At 42.1% G+C, this 19,278-nt stretch overlaps 2 protein-coding genes and 1 pseudogene across 6 annotated transcripts; 2 read left to right on the forward strand and 1 right to left on the reverse strand.

Moving 5' to 3' along the window:
- Positions 1-4,931: 4,931 nt before the first annotated feature.
- On the forward strand, positions 4,932-9,880 carry LOC100274694 (LOC100275064-like pseudogene; annotated as a pseudogene). 4 transcript variants are annotated; one of them, NR_152389.1, is made up of 6 exons: positions 4,942-5,037; positions 6,706-6,938; positions 7,347-8,804; positions 8,885-8,959; positions 9,394-9,470; positions 9,557-9,880. The product of NR_152389.1 is annotated as a protein-like pseudogene, transcript variant 4 (transcript). The 4 variants fall into 4 exon arrangements; NR_152388.1 differs by having other exon boundaries at positions 4,993-5,562; positions 9,394-9,454; positions 9,557-9,857; NR_152387.1 differs by having other exon boundaries at positions 4,989-6,496; positions 6,706-8,804; positions 9,557-9,848.
- A 992-nt stretch (positions 9,881-10,872) lies between these two features.
- On the reverse strand, positions 10,873-16,112 carry LOC100284220 (clathrin binding protein). Its single transcript, NM_001157115.1, is given in 10 exon segments — positions 10,873-11,366; positions 11,988-12,062; positions 12,151-12,240; positions 12,341-12,403; positions 12,499-12,696; positions 12,790-12,891; positions 13,674-13,822; positions 14,313-14,382; positions 14,616-14,738; positions 15,852-16,112. Coding segments are annotated over 10 exon segments (1,047 nt in total). The 5' UTR covers positions 15,912-16,112; the 3' UTR covers positions 10,873-11,249.
- A 902-nt stretch (positions 16,113-17,014) lies between these two features.
- LOC103649247 (14-3-3-like protein GF14-A) lies at positions 17,015-18,626 on the forward strand. Its single transcript, XM_008673560.1, has 5 exons — positions 17,015-17,050; positions 17,128-17,346; positions 17,437-17,559; positions 18,350-18,466; positions 18,531-18,626. The coding sequence occupies exons 1-5, from the start codon at positions 17,015-17,017 to the stop codon at positions 18,624-18,626; spliced, it is 591 nt and encodes a 196-aa protein (XP_008671782.1).
- Positions 18,627-19,278: the final 652 nt, after the last annotated feature.

Below are 19,278 nucleotides of genomic sequence, written 5' to 3' on the forward strand. Positions count from 1 at the left end.
TGAAATATTTGACAAGCTACTAAAAATGGCAAAGTTAAATTAACATATTTTGTTTCTCCTATGGATGAATTAAAGAGACGTACTTACTCTAAGTGGCATAATTTTTTCCCATGTCACCAATGACTGTAATGTTTTTCGTCGACAGATATGATCGACCATAAATGAGGTCCTATTGGTTTTTCAGGAGATGTAAGTGGACACACAACTATTTCATGTCAACACAATATAACCCACAAGCAAAAGTATTGGTTCGGCTGGAAATGGCCGATAAAGACAAGGGCGTGAATCATCTAGGCCTTTAGTGATGTTTTGGTAATTAATGACAACCATTTGTGGACTAATAATTCTTGGAGAAATAATAATGCACGTTAGAACACAAAGAACAGAAAGTCTTGGAGACTTATAAGCATTGGTTGTGGTTTAGGTGAAGGCAAAGGCATAACATATGTTTTGTTTTATGCCGGTCACCAGGTGTTTAGATAAAAAATTGTTCGGGTTAATAGGCTAAATAGTCATACTATAAAGGAGGGGTTTATGGCTTTGGTATGTATAAAACTTAGTGCCTCATAAAGCATATAGTAGTTGTGTTTGCATGAGGATTAACAACGTTTCCGGTTTCGAGAGTTAAAATCCTTTCAAAAACGTGTTTGAAAAATGACTAAGTATTGAGGACGGTGGACCGTCTGGATCAGGAGGCCGGAACGTTTGCGATCCAGCCAGAGGGGTCTGAAGTGTGTTCACTTCAGACTGGTCCAGTATGTTTGTATTGCAGACCGTTCAGGCCTTGGGTTCGAACCGTCCGCAGTCCTGACCACAGAGGGTCTGAAGTTGCACTTGTCCCTGTGTCCATGTGCGGACTGTCCCGACCAGGGTCGGCGGACCGTCTGCATGTGCCAAAATTGAATTTGGGCAGGGACTGTGTATTTTTTGTCGTTTGAACTACATGTCGTCCGGACAATACTAACTCCCAAGCGCGGACCGTTCGGCCCTGAAGGGCGGACCATTCACTAGTGTAAATCAACTTGGTCAGTGCTCTGGTGCTTTAAGTCGATAGGTCTCGAACCATTCGGCTGAGGTTGGCGGACCGTCTGGGCTTGACTTTTTCTGACAGCACTAACGTGTTTCGAATGGGGATTATAGTTGTTACTTGTATGGCGGACCGTCCGACCGTAGGGCGCGGACCGTCCGCGTGTGCGCAGAATGTGTGCTTCAAGCACATAACGGTTAAAATTATGAGGTGGGCTATAAATAGAAGTGTAGCCCATGTGTGAGGGTTGTTTTGGCCATTCCTAGCATACATTGAGCTCATTTGTGATCCTCTAACTCATTCTCTCGCACTCTTTACTTGGGACTGCATTCTAGTGAGAGATTGAGTGTTCCTAGTGCATTTGCATCAATTGGTGATCTATGAGCCACTAGGTGGTACACCAAGCAAACGTTGTTGGCTTGTTACTCTTGGATGTTGCCGCCTCGTAGACGACTCGGGTGTTGTCTCCATCGAGCTCTCCGTGAAGATTATGGAGGAGCCGCGATGTTGATTGTGAGGGGTTCGCGACTACCTCGCCGGAGCGTCAAAGGCGACGCTAGTGGAATTAAGGTATTGAGTGATTTCGTGTCCACTTGCCTCAAAGATCAAGTCGCGCCTTGATAGAGGAGCAAGTGAGAGCTTGAAGTCTACCTCAACATGGATTATGGGTGATCGGCAAATCACCAATACCTCGGGATAAAATTGGGGGTCGTTCTCTCACTCTTTACTTATTACTTTATAGGTAGTTAGTAATTTGTGTATTGTCTCGCATTTCTAGCATTGCCTTAATTGTTCCTCATAGATTGCTTACTTGTCGTAGCTAGAGAATTTATATCTCTTGTCGTATTGATTAATTTTCTCTAGCGTATTTGATTTTAGTTAAAATCGTCTATTCACATCCCCTCTCGCTGGTGTCCTAGATTCTACAAAGGGCAAAAGCATCATCGCCGATAATCCTCGCACATCAAACATATCGCAAGGAGGGATTGTTTGGAAGGCTACGACAACAAGACTAACAAGTCCGGATGCATTGGGGGTAGGATCAATTGAGCAACCGAGCACGACAGCCTAAACTGAGCATCGTGGACGGTCCGGTGCTCAGACGGATGGGCTGGTTGATTGATAGGGATGAAAACGGGACGGATACATTCGGATACAGGGTCATCCCGTATCCTACCCTAATGTATTTCTCTCGAATACGGGACCGGATACGGGTAGTTAAGATTCGGGATGGATACAAGACGAGACGGGGTAATAATCCGGACGGGTAAGAAACGGATAACAGATACTACTTGGGTAGGTGCCGGATAATTGTCGGGTAGTTCATCCGATGATATTAATTGTCCAACCATCCATAAGTTAAGCAATACATAATCATGTATATGATAGATCAGATGTAAGAAAGGAAACCGATAAAATTGACATCACACAGTTCAAAGTTGCTTGTCACAAGGACATTGTAGAACCAACATCGCAATATTTAAAATTCATAAAATATTCTAGTTTCACTAAAAAATTGCAAATAAGTTATAAAAAATAATAAACATTTTATATGAAGATAACTCAAGTCCTCGTATGAAAAATGATAAAGTGAAGTACTGATTATGTTGAAACTTGGATAGTTACACTAATTCACATGTAACTCATACAAATAAGTGAAAGTGAAAAGAAAGAAACGTGGACATCTTATAGATCTTATGATCCAAACATTTTTTATGATTACATATGGACATATGTTGTATCTCCGTAAAATTTCACGATTTTTTAGGCTATTTATGTATTATTAATTTCTTGTCATAGAAAATCATCAAAATACATTTAAATCATTAAAATATTGTTTAAACAAAAAATTGATGTATTACAAAGTCATAGATCTCTTCAAGCTCTACAATTTTCATATAAACTTTATCTTCATCCGATTTCATATGTAAAAGTTATGATTTTATAACTATATTATGCAGGAAAAAAGGGTACCCGTATTCGACCCGGGATTTTCGGGTACTGACCGGGTATTAGTGATTCCGTGTCCTACCCGTATCCGAGGTTCAATATCCGTATAATACCCGTATCCGTCCTGACAAACAAAATACCTGTATCTGTATCCGAAATTACGTTCCGTTTTGGTACCCGTATCCGATACCCGTTCCGGGTACCCGTCCCGTTTTCATGCCTACTGATTGAGACGGACAATCTGCCCATACCCAAGGGCGTCAGCCTTCACAAAAAGAAGGGGACACAGACGCAAAGCTAAGATAACCCATATAGTCGACTGGTCAAAGCCAGCCCTACTTTCGATCAATTGCTCGTCAAATATGCTAGCAAGAAGGTTGTTCTACACGATCGACCAACAAAAAAAACCCGATCACCCGCTAAAACAAAACAGCCGAATAAAACGGCCCGGAAGGCGCATCACATCGTCTATTCATCCTACAATGACAGGATACTTTCCACCCGCTTATTTATCGTTAATATATTATCCTATTCAAATATGAAATGATACGACAGTGAACTCATGATACATGCATAATCCCTTTGTCTATTCAGTCCGGAAGGTGAGATATAGGTATGCTGCGAAGAAGACGACCCTCTGCACCATCGCGGACCGTCCGAGCCCCAGGCGCGGATCGTCCAAACATACCAGAGAAGGAGACGCTTCTGCGCCCAGGTCGCGGACCGTCCGGCCCTATGCCGCGGACCATCCATGCCTTCGCAGAGAGCACCAAGTGGTTCGTTCTAGCGAACACACTCCCACTCGCGGCGCCGAATTTGAGCGAGAAGATCCGGCGATACGGAACGGAGCCGAAGGCATCAGGCAACGTAGAACGGTCCACAAAATGATATTTTAGCGTGTATGTCACTGTTCATAATGACATCTGGAGGACTGTTTATTTGATGGTAATCTGGCGAAACTCAAGTTTCATAATGCTACTATTCCAATTTCTCGTCCGGAAGTAGAGATGGCAATGGGGACCTGATCCCCGATTCCCCGCGTGAAATTCTCCTATTAGGGGACGAGTATGAGACTAATTTAGTCCGCGCGGGGATCTAAATGAGAGAAATTTAATTCCCGTCGGGTTCGCGGGGACGGAGAACCATCCCCCGTCGTTCCCCGTGTACCCACCCCACAAATCTATTTTATCCAAGTTAGTCAATTTACTTATTAAAATTATAGAAAGAACTTAGTGCATACCAATGTTATAAAATAGAAAAGTAAACTCCAAAGTAGATGTCTCTTGTAATTTTCAATCTTGTTTGTTAAATCTGTATTAATTTGATATAATCAATTTAAATTTATTTTTAAATATTATACTTCTACCGGGATAGATTCTCCGTGGGGTTCTCCACGAGGATAAATTCCCCAATGGGGACGGAGATGAGAGAAAAAGCTCTCCCATGAGTGTTCGCGGGGATAGGAATGGAGATTTTTTGTCCCCGCGGGCAGGGATGAAAGTGGTAATTCGAACTGTTATGATAAATTTAATATTTTAAAATAGATATGTATAAAATTTGATATTGATCTTTTTTATGTTATCAAGCACATTAGTACAAATATGAATAAAATATTACATAAATTGTTTTATGTATTATTTGCTCCCTACAACACAAAAAGTTGAAAAAATTATCGAATTTATTTCCGAATCCATACCGAAGTTTATATCTATTATTTTAAAAAATATATGATAAATTTGAGGTTTATCTTTTATGAATCTTTAGAAGCTGAATGTTAAAAACAAGAATACAAATTTGTATTATAGATTCTATATCATATATATTCGCAATAAAAAAACGACTAAAAAACTGATTACCGAATAAATATCGTTTCCGACCGTTTTCATATCTAGCCGCGGCGACAGGGACGAGTGATTCCGAAAATCACCGTTGCCATCCCTGTCCGGAAGGGTTGTCGTTGGTGTGCTGTTCGCCTGTTCCCCTATTCAGCTATTCGTGCACGGAGAAGAAGGGAGGCGAAGAGAGGGGGCACCGTCGGACGGCGGCTCATCACGCCATCGGTAGGGTTTCGGCGATCCCATGGCCAGGCGCCACCTGCCCCTTTCCTGCTCCCGCGCCGCGACCATCCGCCTCCTCCACTTCACCACCTCCTCCCGCCACACCACCTCCTCGGCGACTACGACGACTACCGCTACCCTTCCCGCCTGCCACCCGGCCACCCCCGACATCTTCCAGGAGTCGCCGCCACCGCATCTCCGCCATTTTGTGGGCCACGGCCACAACGGCACCGATGTCCCCATGCCACATTGCCACCCCAGCCGCATGTGGTGGCATCGCTGGAGGAGCGGCTTGGCGCGGAGATGGACGAGGCGCATGTGCTGCTTGCGCAGGACCAGCGGTTGACGCACATGGCGCTCGTGCAGGAGGTCGCTGCCGCGCGGCGCGATCTCGGCTGCACCGCGCACGAGCTCACCTCCGCTCATGAGGAGAGCGACCAATGCCTTCACGAATCACGAGGCGTGGTCACTCCCCCTCACGAGCTTACGGGCTGAATGCATCTTCTTTTCTATGCGTTGCAATTCTGGGTACTTATCTGGAAGCAGCTTGCTCCAATTGAACCAGAAATTGAAGTTGTCCATATCCCTAGAGGAACATGTTTGTTTGGTGTCTATACAGTCCTAATTTTCTCCCAGTCTTGCAAATTTCGGGCTAAACTTGAAAGCAGATACATTAAACAACCTAGATACTGCAGAATACATGCTTATGTGTATGTATTATGTAGGTCATCTTCCTTCATGTTTGGTGCACTGTGCTCAAAATTTTAACATGTCCCATATTGTTTTTCTCTCTCTTTTTACCAACATCATGTGAACCCACTCCTTTTTTTGTAACCACGAAATTAACTTTGTGTATTTTGCTTGCAAAACCAATTCAAGTTCAATTATGCTATAATTTTTAATTATAGTTACACTTGTATGTATGTGCATTTTCCATGAAATTTCATAGTTTTGCATTAATCGTAGGTTTGAAACTGCATTAGCATAATTGCAGGAATACATTGGATTTCATGTTTTATCTTGATGTAACGCCCCATTTTTTCGAGCCAATACATGCATGTTAACATTATGTAAATTCATGTAAATAGGAACCCGCCTGACTTAGTTCAATAAGATAGTTCTGTTCGTTTCAAATATATTTATGTTTTATCTTGAGGTAAGGCCCCATTTTCTGGAGGTCGTCTTTGGACATGTACAAACAATCTCAACCTATGTTGAAAAAGTTTTTATTCAATTAGTGCTATCCCTATCCTATAACATATGTCATCATTCTGGACTCGATCCCATCTTGTATGGACATAAATCCAACGCAAGATACACAATTTTGCAACACTTATATATTGAACATGTTGTCTTTTTTGTAGGCCAACATTTTGCACCATACAACATAGCAAGCTAATCGCTATCCTATAAAATTTGTCTTTTAGTTTATGTGGTATCCTCTTGTCATATAGAATGTCAGGTACTTGACGTCACTTCATCCACCCTGCTTTAGTTCTATGCCTAACATCTTCATCAATATTCTTGTCTCTCTGTAGCATTGATCCTAAATACCTAAAGTGTCCTTCCTAGGCATTACTTGACCTTCCAAATGTGTAGTAGTGCCGAAATCACATTTCATATATTCGGTTTTAATTCTACCGAGTCTAACATCCAAAATAATTTTAATAGGTCTATGAGAGGTCAATGAAGATGGAAGTGGAGCTTCGGGCAGTACATGAAATGAGAGCTGAGCTTGCACAAGTTCGTATGGACATTCAAAACCTTGGTGCAATGAGGCAGGAACTCATGGGCCAAGTTCAGGGATTAACACAGGATTTGGCTCAGTCGGCAGAAGATTTGCATAAGGTGTCTGCATTACAAGCTGAAACCCAGGAGATCAAACATGAAACACAACATTTGAGGTACATGCTATTAAATATGTGATCTACTCTTTTGAATATAGAAGGTCTAAGGATTTTCCACATGCAAACAAACTCGTTATTAATGATGCACAAGAGAAGCAATGATACGCAACTCTCATGCCTATTCAAGGAAAAAATACAAATCATTATTAATGTTTTATCTGCTCTTCCCTGCTTTGCCTTACCTCTTCCTAGTCAGCATTATGAGTAAACATTGTCATTTTTCCCTTTTCACCTGGTCAAAATGTTAAACTAGTCAAAACACCCTCCACTCCAAACTGGATTGGTAAGTTCAAAAAAGGATTTAGTGGAATTTTGATTTTCTGCTGAGTAATAGAGAGGTGAATTTGCAACGAATACCTTTGCTTTTATTCAATCGTCTGGTATTTATTATGAGCCAATATGCAGATCTGGTATTGAGCTTGAGAAGAAAGGATATGCACAGAGTTATGAGCAGGGACAGGACATGCAGATTTTTTTATTTATTTCAGTGGCTTCTTTTTATCGAACGCGCAGGAGAACTGCGCATCTTATATATTAAGAAAAAGGAGAAAGAGGTCTAAAATAGACCCAGTACAAGCTGCCAAAAAAAATATATCAAGACAGAAAAAAGAAAAGGGGGGGGGGGGTATCCAAACAACCCCCAGCCACACCAGCACCTAAGGCCACAATCTCCTAAGATCTCTTGCCCCTGCCAAGCCCCACCGAACAGCATCCTCATGAATATGCTGCATGATGATGCTGATGTTGGGGGATGCACCATCAAACACACATTCATTTCTATGCTTCCATAGCCACCAAGCCACCAGAATCACTAAGGAATTAAATCCTCTTTTCTGGTTTTTTGGCACCTGGCACTCAGCTTCTCTCCACCAGTCTTGGAAGGTCGTTGTTGCCAATCCTGGAGTCAGGCGATGCAGCCCTACCTTATGCAAAGTCTGCCACCAAGTGTCTCTGGCAAACACACAAGCCACTAAGATATGCTGAACTGTTTCCTCCTGCTGGTCACAAAGGGGGCACCTAACAGGATGCTCAAGACCTCGTCTGCTTAATCTATCCGCTGTCCAGCAACGATTTAGAGAAGCCAACCAAATGAAGAATTTACACCTTGGGGGGGCCCAACTTTTCCAAATTCTAGTAGCTGGCTCAAAAGAGACTGAACCAGCCATAAAACGATCATATGCCGATTTAGTGGAATAATCTCCAGATGCAGACGGGGACCATCTATGCACATCAGGAATCCCCGGATGTAACTGAAAACCTTGCACTAGGTCCCAAATTACTAAGAAGTCGAAGATAATCTGAGCTGACAGGCTGCCAGATATGTCATTAACCCATCTATTGTTTACCAAGGCTTCTTGCACAGATCTGCTTTTCTTGATTCTCACTGTAATATGGCTGACCAAAGTGGGGGCAAGGACAGATATTGATTGCCCATGAATCCAGCGATCAGTCCAGAACAGGGTTCGAGAGCCATCACCTACAGTAGTGTGGACCGAGGCAGAGAAAAGAGCTTTGACATTGGAATGAACCTTGAACAAGAAATCTGCCCAGGGCCTTTCCGGTTGAGTTTTTTTGAGCCAAAGCCATCTTAGATTTAAAGCCCAACCAAGAACTTCAAGGTTATGGATACCCAGGCCACCCATGCTAAGTGGTCTGCAAACTCTTGCCCAACCAATAGAGCAGTGACCACCTCTGATATCTTTTCTGCCTTTCCACAAGAAACCCCTCCGAATTTTGTCAATAGCCTTGATCACCCATTTAGGGCATTGAAGCACTATAAGGTGATGGATAGGAATGGCTGTGAGCACTGATTTAACCAAGGTCAGCCGGCCTGCTGTGTGAATGAGGGCAGATTTCCATCCGGTTAGTTTATCAGCTATCTTGTCAATGAGTTCTAGAAAAGTGTTTTTGGGGAGTTTCTTGACTGAAAGGGGTAAACCCAGGTGTGGAGAAACTTCGAGCTGAGGTTGGTAACGCGTAGAAGAGGTCACGGGCCATTGTGTCTTCAGGCAATCAAGGTATGATCTGAGTGGGTTGTTATTTTTTTTAGTACATCGCTTGCTTCTGTTCCGAACGTCTGCTACTTATATATGATGAATTAGGTGAGATGACCTTGACAACAAAACTAGCCAAGTGTCAAGATAATGCTCCAAACAATTGCTTCTAGAGCGATTGTGAATTGGAGATGTGAAAATTCTATATGCTAAAACCTAACCCAGCAATTGTGAATTGGAGATGTGAAAATTCTGCACGCTAAAACCTAACCTATACATAGATCATGTTAATGAGAAACTACCAGCCTGTTGTAAAATGTGGTGTCGTGTTAACTGATTAGTGATCTGGCATAATAGGTGAAGTTGATTAGCAATCTGACATAGTAGGTGAAGCTGTTTTGTAATCTGGCATATTAGGTGTCGAGGATTACTAGGTGAAGCTGATTTGTCTCCTGCAGGTTATATTGGAAGCTATGGGAACCCTAAGGCCAATTATGCTGCAAACCCTTTTAACTCTGGGTATGGCATTAATCAAGTATGTCATCTGGCTTGTACTTTATCATCCGCAGAATCAGTCCTCGCATTCCTTCAACCTCATTTGAAGCTACTTCTCTATTGCAGGCAAGTGCTGCCACTGATTATGGTTCCCAGTATGGAACTGGTGCAGCGCATGGTTCTTGGGTGCCTACGACTTGCAAAGGGCACCCGGACGTAGATAAGTACTGCCAATTTGCCAGGCCTTTCACCAAAGTGTACACATAGCTTTGGCAATGACTGTATGAATGTTGTGGTGGATCAGATGTTTAACGGATAGGAATCAGGTAGATGAATTGTACACATGTTTACTTCAGTTTAGCTTCTATCGGTCTGTGCAAAGGAACATATATTTATTGAATCAAGCGTGAATATATTGAAGTAATGTGCAATTGTGAATGTGATGTCTATCAGTCTATAGGCTTGTTCGATTCAGCTTTTTTTAGTTTTTTTTACGAGCTTTTCTAAGAATCTATCTGTTGAGAGAATCTGATTATTGTAGGAATTACGTGTGGATGAAGATAAGTGTCTGATTCTTAGTATCGTGACGACTTGACTGATTCTATGTTTATATTGATTTTGAATGTTTTTTACTAAAACAATTCTCACAAAAGTGAGCTAAAAAATTAAAAAAATTAAAAGTTAGACGTTTGGTGGTCCACTGGAGCTAGAAGCTGGAAAAGGTTGAAACAAACAGGTCCTATGCAATTGCGGCTGAGTCCAACACTGTTATTTGTAAACTTTTGCTCGCGCAGCCAATTGACTACTCTCCCGTAGTCCCTACTTCTAAGGCCATCTTATCTCATTCCATATCTACTCCACTATATAAATTGTTAAACAATATAATCTACAGTGTTGTGTCACGTGTTTAATAAAGACAAGACAGTCTAACAATTAATCATAGACCGCCACCGCTAGCCTGGTCCTTCTGATCGATTGACCGGTGCGGGGCTGTGTTCAAAACAGTCCAAATTTCCTATGAGGCTATGACAGAATGGCGGCGACGGAAGTACGTACGTCAGTCAGCAGGTTTTACAGAATTACAGTTGGAGTTGACTAAACCGGTCCAAACTCTCCATCTGCTATAGAAGCATAAATAAACCCTGCCCTGTGAAGTTGCCAAGTTGGGATGCCCGTTGAGTTGGCACATGCATTGAAGTGGATATCGGGCATCTTAGGATAGGCTAATGATATGCCGATTTCAAGGATCGACTTCTTCTGTGATCACAACCATATCACTAAAAATGATTACCATGGCTGAAACAGGTGGAAAACAACTTCGACATATCCCACATATGCAATAAGCATTCTGGAAAGAAAAAAAAATCAACTTCTGACAGCTAAAATGTGAAATAAGCGTTCTGAAAAAAAAAATCCTGCGGTTAGGAGACAGATCAAAGCTCTGATGGCCGAATGGTCTCATTAAAAACATATTGTACAGAACTACTGATACACCCTAACGAAAAAAAAGTGCAAGAACCAATTTACACTCGAAATCTGTCAGTAAAGGAAAGCTCATTCAACATGACCTACGCTGCCGCAAGCAGTAGCACACTGCGGACACATGCAAAGCGACATCTTCATCAATGTGCGCGCAGGCACAGGCGCAGAGCACGTGCCGACATATCTTATTCCAAGTCTAGACCACCACAAGAACATAGGATGCACAAGATACGCCATACGGAGCATCAAACCAATCAGAAGTTAGATACAGCCTTGCAGCTCCTCAATGCCAAACCAAACTGCTTATCAGTGGAAACAGATGACCCCTCTTATGATCTTATACTTGAGGGAAAACTTTATTCGGGGGGATATTCTCGCGCCTCTCAACATAGGCAGCCGGAAACCAGCCAGCCTTCCCTCGGCATTCTCCTTCCGCCCAGCCGTTGGGAGCAATCTGGTGCAGGCACAGAGAGAACAAGGATGCAATCATACAGTAAAACACTACTCACAGATAGTGGGTTAACTTTTTTTGTTGTTGGACAGGCTAATTCGTTCTTATATTCCTTCCACCATAGTACGGTTCTTTTCAGCAACTGATGAACCAACACATCCTACAAGCCTGTAGGTAGTTACTGTGCACTTTGCACTCACTGCAGGAGGACGAGTGTCCATACTATACTAATTGATTGGTCATCTACTCATCTTTGACCAGATGGTTTCTTGTGATCACGTTCACAGGTATTAAAAGCCAAGTTAGACCTAGTTTAGTTACTCTAGTATTGAAGTGGTTTGGAGGGATTGGAGAGTGTATAAATCCACAATAGATCAAAAACTCCCACAATACATCTAAATCCACTCCAATCCCTTTCACTACTAGGCCTTGTTCGTTTACGTCGGATTGCACCCGGAATCGTTCCAGCTAATCAAAGTTTATATAAATTAGAGAAGCAATCCGACTCGGAATCGTTCCGACCCACCAATCCGATACAAACGAACAAGGCCCTAGAGTACCAAAACTAGGCTTTAGTGTGTACTACATTACTTCCACAGCTGATAGTGTTAAGAGCACACTGACCTGACGAACAACAACATAATCGCCAACAATTAAGCTCAGTTCCTTCTCCGTGGTTCCATTGAAATTATGCATTACCTGCAGCACAAAAAACATTAGTACTGTACATATAAATAGAAACATGCCATATACTTGTTTCGTTTTACTGCCAGTTACTCAGCTTCACCTCAGCAAGGAAGTACTGAGCTTTCTCAGCACGCTTATGTGAAGATATGATAGGTGGTGCAGATTCTCTCCTTTGCTTCTCAGAGGACATCTACAGAGAAGAAATCATAGAAAAAAAATAGGAACGCAAAAGAATTTTTCATAACTTATCATAACAAAGTGAATAACAAAGTGAAAAGTGAAAGCTCTACCTCTGCCTCAACGTCATCAAGTATAGCAGCTAATCTCAGATGGAATAACTTTTCTGCTTCCGCCTTCAACGAGATGAAAATTGCCAAGGATAAGAAATAAACGAACGTAACAAACGATGCAAAAAGAATAGCCATATATTATAAGTAGGCAATCTCACCGTGCCAACCAGCCTCTGAAGGGTCACTCGTTGCTGTTGAGACTCGACAGCTGCAAGTGCAGCTGCTGCTTCCTTCCCTAACACGGCCATGCTTGCTTTGTGCTCTATCATTCTAGCTTCTGATTGCTGAAGCTTTGTAGTGTGCTCAGCAATTGGAGCTTCTCTTACCCGTGCCTTTCTTCTAGCAATTTCAGTAGACTATTGAACAAACAAGAAGGGTCAGGGTAAATGGAAGTAGCAGTAATAGGAATTTGCTCACTTGCAGCAAAGGATTAAGCCACTAGTACATACGAGGATCTCAGCTTCATGTCTCATCCTGCTATAGCGCTGTGCAAGACCACGAGCATCTTCCAGGGGTCCACCCATAGCCATTGCTCTCAATGGGTCTATAGTCTGAAATCTCAACAAATGAAAGAAACTCAAAACGTATCTTAAATGGGATCCAAATACCTCACACATAAGTGTGTTCTTATTTCTATCAGAACAGCATATATAATATATTTCAGAAGGATTGGACTTAAACTTGCACTTATTTCAGAAAGCCCGGACTCAAACTTGCTCTAAAAAAAGCTATTCTAAACACACAAACAGAAAATTATGCATATGGTGATCAGTTCCAATATTCCATACACAAGCTACTGGTATTATATGAACCACGAAGCAAAAGGTAAAGCAGAAACAGAATGATATGCTTGGTAACTTGGATTATTAGTATCAGAAAGTTACTGCTAACGAGAGTGTCAACATTTTGGTTTTCATGAGACTAAGACAGACTTGTGAAAATTTTACTCAAACAAAAAGGCTCCCAACACCTTGGATATTTTAGAGTGTCACCACGCCTCAGTTGTCAATGGGAACTTTCAATACAAATTCAGATCTAGAAATTTTAAGTAGTAAAGCTATGCAAAAAAATAATTCGCTTTAAATGCCCGAGATAATATTAATCTGCCTCAAAAAGTTATTCAAATCCATCCCAATCAGCAACTCGCTCCATGAGTGGTAACTGTACCCTTAAATATGGATTCCCCAATCCCCATAACACCTATATTTCCTGCCTGCGAACCAGACAACCAATCAAGAGCTTTCAAAAAAACCTTACACAAGAATTGCACAAGTAATCTCCAACTAAACATGCCTTATGTGGGAAAGTAACTCATAGATCAGTCAGCACTTACCTGAGAAGATAAAATTCTGTTGAAATCTTCATACTCTTTCTCAATATTTCTCAAAGCACCTCCGTATAGTGATGCTGCTTTTCTAAGGGCTTCGTCGCTTGCATTATTTTCGCTTCCATATCTATAGCAGTCCTCAGAAAATTTTGTTCCTATGGCCAAAAGAAAAAAAAATAGATGCAGTTGTTTAACAAACTATTTCATAGATATTGAATTTGGAGACTTGCATACAGGTGTAGCAGCACACACTGCAAAAAGAAAAGACAAATAAACTGATTACATCCTATTTGAAATTCATGAGTTTTTAACTAAGCTAAAATAGCCTCTACAAAATATAGTGGTGATAACTATTGAAAGTAGTAGTGGTTCCTTCTCAAGATGGAGGGTGTATGATATGAATTTACCATCCTAGATAGCTGCAGACCCTGCAGTCACAAATGACTATTCTAGCTCAAAGTATCATAGTACACTAAGTTTTGGAGGGTAGATATCCTATTTCTAACCCTAACTAATGGCTCTACTATGTGAGAAAATGTAAATAAAACAACAAAAACTAACAATGTAACTTTCTTTTGTTCTGAGGAAATCTCAACCTGACAAAATTAACCAAGGATAACTGACATGAGCCACATAAGCACATACCCACTTCAATATGTTTGTTTCCAATAGACACCAAACCTTCAGCTGCTCTAACTATGTCCTTCTGGAAATCCTGTTAGAGTGGATACATCACAGAAATGTAACAACTGCCATCATGAACTCAGTAAAGGGTATACCGCTATCATAAAATATTCACTTCCTTGGAAAAAACACTTAGAAATGCACTGAATATACAAAGACTATGTTTGATGTATATTGAACAATGCAAATGCAACATCAGTTTTTGGCCAGGTGTTCACATCAATAGATTGGTCAAAAGGGCATCTATAATTCTCCCCTTCTTACCCTTACAGAACGAGTAGAAGTATACAATTTCTCAAGCTGTTGATGTCTCTGTAGTTCAACCTCATCAATTACAATGGAATCTGACCGCTCATAGCCAGTAGTACTGAATTGCTTTATAACAGCCTGAAAAAAAATCACAAATGTAAGCAAGGAAATGATTGACCTCAAAGCACTAGTGAACATTGCAACCACAAATTTGTTGTTTCAAAACAGTAGCTGCCTACAAGGCTATAGCTGATATCATTTTAAAGTTCCCAGCGTCTCAATTTGTGGTATGATAGTTGTTGCCTCCACTGTGTGATACATACAGAAGAACTCAAGAATAAACAAAATATAATGAAGCTGTAGAATAACCTCTTTTGTCAGAATGTTTAAATTTTACATGCACGCCTTTAGGCAACTAGTATAAGATAGCAGGAAGCATGTACATTACTTGGCTTCTTGTAATTAAAAAACAAACAAACAAGCGTTGAAACTGCAAAAACGCAACAACAAAAAAGAGTACCTAGTCAATTCCATATATAGCAGCATAACAGCTTATCCATAAAGATCATCATGGAAGTAATTAAAGATGGACAACAAATAATAGTATAGTAGGTAGACATATTATTGCAGAACACAATTGTCCAAGCACAACAGAGTCCAAAAAAGTGAGATACCAAATGCTAACTTGTAGAAGGAACACATCTCACATGTAAATACATAGACACCCAATTTGTCCTTACAGCGCTTCCATCAGGTATGGACCCATGCTGTGCCACAAGTATCAATTAATACTGTGCCACCGCTGTCACTAGAAGCACAAATCCATGCCTCTGCTCCAAACACAAAACCTTATGGTAACTAATTTTCCGCAGCCATGGAATCAATGAACTGCAACGTCCGCTTGACACTAGAGCTATAATGATTAATAAACAATTCACATTCCAAATTAGCAAGCTACAACAGAACACAAAAAGATATAGTGCATCCTAAAAAAACAGGTCTCTCCGACCCCCAGGGCTCGCAGATCCACGCGGTACAAGAAATGCAAATTCGCGTTGGAACCCTGAGATCCAGCTACATGACAACCCCGAGACCCCCTAAACCGGGAAAGCAATCTCTCAGGCACATCCCGGCGGCAGCCTCGCGTGACATTGAGCAACCAAACACCGCCCAAATCATGCACATTTTGTACAGAACCGAGATGCGCGGGACGAAGAATATCAGATGTCAGAGAGCGGGATCCGGAGGAACCTGCTGCTGCTTGGCGACCTGCTCCTTGAACTTGCTCGCCTGCTTCCTCAGCGCCTCCATCCCTTGGCAGCTCTTCTCGCCCGGACACGCGCGCGCGCGCACGAGCCGGAAGCCGCCGTGGCGCCGTCGCTACGCTACCCAGAGACGAACGGCGGCACAGCACAGGCACCAACCAAACACGCTGCCCGTTCCAAAACAATCACGGACGGCCAGCCAGCCATCGTTCGTCGCCCACTCCCGGCCCACGAAAGCCCAGCCCGTGCTAACGACTAGGAAAAGACACATTTAGAGATGGCAATAGGTACCCGCTACCCGAAACCCGGTGGATTTTTGCTCTATTAGGGCTAGTTTGGGAGCCTCAAACCCGAAGGGAATTGGAGGGGCTAAAATCTTCTCCTTATTCAATTTTGAATAAGAAGGGAATTTTAGCCCCTTGAATCCCCTCCGGGTTTTGGACTTCCAAACTGGCCCTTAGGGTATGGGTTTGGGTCAATTTCTCTATCCATGGGTTTGTTAATGGGTTCAAATGGAAACCCAACGGGTACGTGGGCATGGATTTGTTCTTCCACTACCCATACCCGCAAACACATGGGTTTTTAAAACCCGCCTTAAAATCAACATTCCTTATAAATATGTCTCAAAATATTATTAATTGAATATGTTCTAATTGAAATAAACTTCATGTAATAAATTTTAGGCTAAAATTAGTTATCATTTGTTCCTTTTATGCTAGCTTATTAATGTATTGATTGTCATTTACATGCTGAATTATTTTTTATGTTGATGTTAGTGGGTATGGGAAACCCGTTGGGTACCCGAAACCCGCATGGGTATGGGTTTGGGCAAAATTTTATACCTGTCATGGGTATGGGTTTTTTAGCGGGCGTATTTTTTCTTCGTGGGTATGAGTTTGGGCAAGTAATACCCAGCGGTTTTTACCCATTGCCATCTCTAGACACATTGGTCCTGAACGAGTGGCCCCACGAGGTCCGCCGCTCCTCAGCAAGCCAGAGCCAGCAGCGATCCCCGGCTGACAGTGTCTCACACACAAGCGCGAGAGCAAATTTCCTTATCTTTAAAGCCGGACGGAAACGACGTCTATAACGTTGTCCACGTCGGCTCAAATATTTCTAGACGTCGGATTTCTAATCAACGGCTATATCATGACGACACAGTCTTGCCTTGGACGCATCCTTCTGGTCGGTACTACGTCTCGTCGCCTCCTTTCGCCCCAGCGCTGCAGGTCGTCATGGTCCTCGCTCCCCGCCGTCGCTAGGGGTGCCGCGCGCGCGTCGAGGCCGAGCTCTCCGGGATCTGCGCGGGGATCCTACGCCTCCTCGACGAGCGCCTCGTGCCGGCGGCGGCGACCGTGGACGCCAGGGTCTTCTACCTCAAGATGAAGGGGGACTACCACCGCTACCTCGCTGAGTTCAAGACCGGCGCCAAGCGCAAGGACGCCGCGGACTCCACGCTCGCCGCCTACCAGGCTGCACAGGTAGCAGTTCGGCAGGCAGTCATGGATTGTCTCTCTCCTCTCGCTAAACGAGACTTGTCTTATCTTAATTATTAATACGTACGTATAAAGGACATCGCCGTCAAGGAGCTGCCGCCCACGCATCCCTTCAGGCTCGGCCTCGCCCTCAACTTCTTCGTCTTCTACTACGAGATCCTCAACTCGCCAGACCGTGCCTGCTCGCTGGTCAAGCATGTTCCCCTTCTCCTGGTGACTTGAGGGATGACATGCTGTTTTATGATTGGGTTAATTGTGTCTGTGCCATTATAATTTTCTATGTTTTGATATATGCCACTAAACTTCTTAAGCTTGCAAAAGTGCCATTAAACTTTTAATTAAGTCTGAAATAAACCATTGTCAACAGTTTAGTCTCAAACAGACCCACCCACCAGTATATTTTCGTATTTCTCTTTCTACCCTTGCCCTTGCTTTTACGAACACGACACCGGTTTTGCTATTTTTATTCAGAAACAGAAGATTTTTTGCTATGGTCACAATTGGTTATTCTATTGTTGACAGTTCATGATTTGTACATGTGTGTTGCAATTTTGGTACCTAGTTCTGCTCAGATGGTAGCATGTTACTCTGTTGGACTGTTTCTTCACAAGATTTCACTAGGCGTTGTTCACCAGCAAGGCTCTGACGACTGGGTAACAGCAAAACAACAATCATGTTGAAGAAGATGTGATGCATTTGTAACAGTAATCGTGTTCGTAACTGGTGAGACCCAAAGAGACGTGATGCCTTCGTAACAGCAAAATAACAATTGTGTTCGGGCAATGATACAAAGGGAAATACGAAAAATACATGTATAGTGGTGGGTCTGTTTGGAACTAAACCGCAGATAATGGTTTATTTTAGATTTGATTAAAAGTTTAATGGCATTTGCAAGCTTAAAAAGTTTAGTGGCACATATCAAATATATAGAAAATTATAATGGCACATACCCAATTAACCCTTTATGATTTGAGGGCTTTGGTTCCAGGCATTCGACGAAGCTATTTCAGAGTTGGATGGTCTTGGGGAAGAGTCGTACAAGGATAGCACCCTCATCATGCAGCTTCTTCGTGACAACCTCACCTTGTGGACTTCTGACATGCAGGTAAACACTTGGAATTCTACTGTCATGTTAGTACGTAAGTGATGCTAATCATGTTGTGTATCAGGAGGATGGTGGCGATGAAATGCGGGACCAGTACAAGATCATTTACTACATTCAATTTGTACTCATATACTCTACCTTTAAAGTAGAGATGAAGTGACTCATACAGGCAAAGATTTTATTATCCAAAATCTAGATTCTAGAGATCTGGATTCTAGAATTCCCTAGGAATCACCCTCCGCGGCGAGTGCCAGCGTGTCATGCTCGCGGAGTAAACTGTGCAAAAAAGGGTCCAGATTACTGCAAAATGGAAGGTATGCATCCTCATTGGAAAAAATATTTACTGAACATTTATAATTTACAATTCATATTTAAAAATATATCCGACCATAAGTAATTATAGTCCCATTTATTCTCACATCTGTCTTCTTTCCACATGTACTTTGTAGCCTTTACGAGCAGTGTTTTGACCTTATTTAATCTACTTACATAATTATCTGATATGAACAGCACCTGTACTCCGTACTCTACCTTGCAAATACTCATTTATATTTATTTGTGACCTATAGTTCTTCTGTGCACATGTGTCATACAGATTTCTGACATTTAACGGCCAGCACGCCACGCTCGCTGAGTAAGCTGTGCAAAAAAACATGTTCAGCTTACTGCAAAATGGAAGGTATGCATCCTCATTGAAAAATATTTACCGAACATTTGTAATTTACAATTCAGGTTTAAAATTATATCTGACCATAAGTAATTATAGTCCCATTAGTTGATACCAAACGGTTCAGTTTCTAAGGATCTTCCAA

Source organism: Zea mays, chromosome 2 (genome assembly GCF_902167145.1).
Source record: "Zea mays cultivar B73 chromosome 2, Zm-B73-REFERENCE-NAM-5.0, whole genome shotgun sequence".
Lineage (NCBI taxonomy): Eukaryota > Viridiplantae > Streptophyta > Magnoliopsida > Poales > Poaceae > Zea > Zea mays.

Bases quoted from the DNA above. Each gene is read 5' to 3' on its own strand.
- LOC103649247 (XM_008673560.1), top strand. From the start codon at position 17,015: ATGACGACACAGTCTTGCCTTGGACGCATCCTTCTG. The intron at 17,560-18,349 runs GTTCCCCTTCTC...CTTTGGTTCCAG, and splicing joins CCTGCTCGCTGGTCAAGCAT to GCATTCGACGAAGCTATTTC. The intron at 18,467-18,530 runs GTAAACACTTGG...GTTGTGTATCAG, and splicing joins TGTGGACTTCTGACATGCAG to GAGGATGGTGGCGATGAAAT.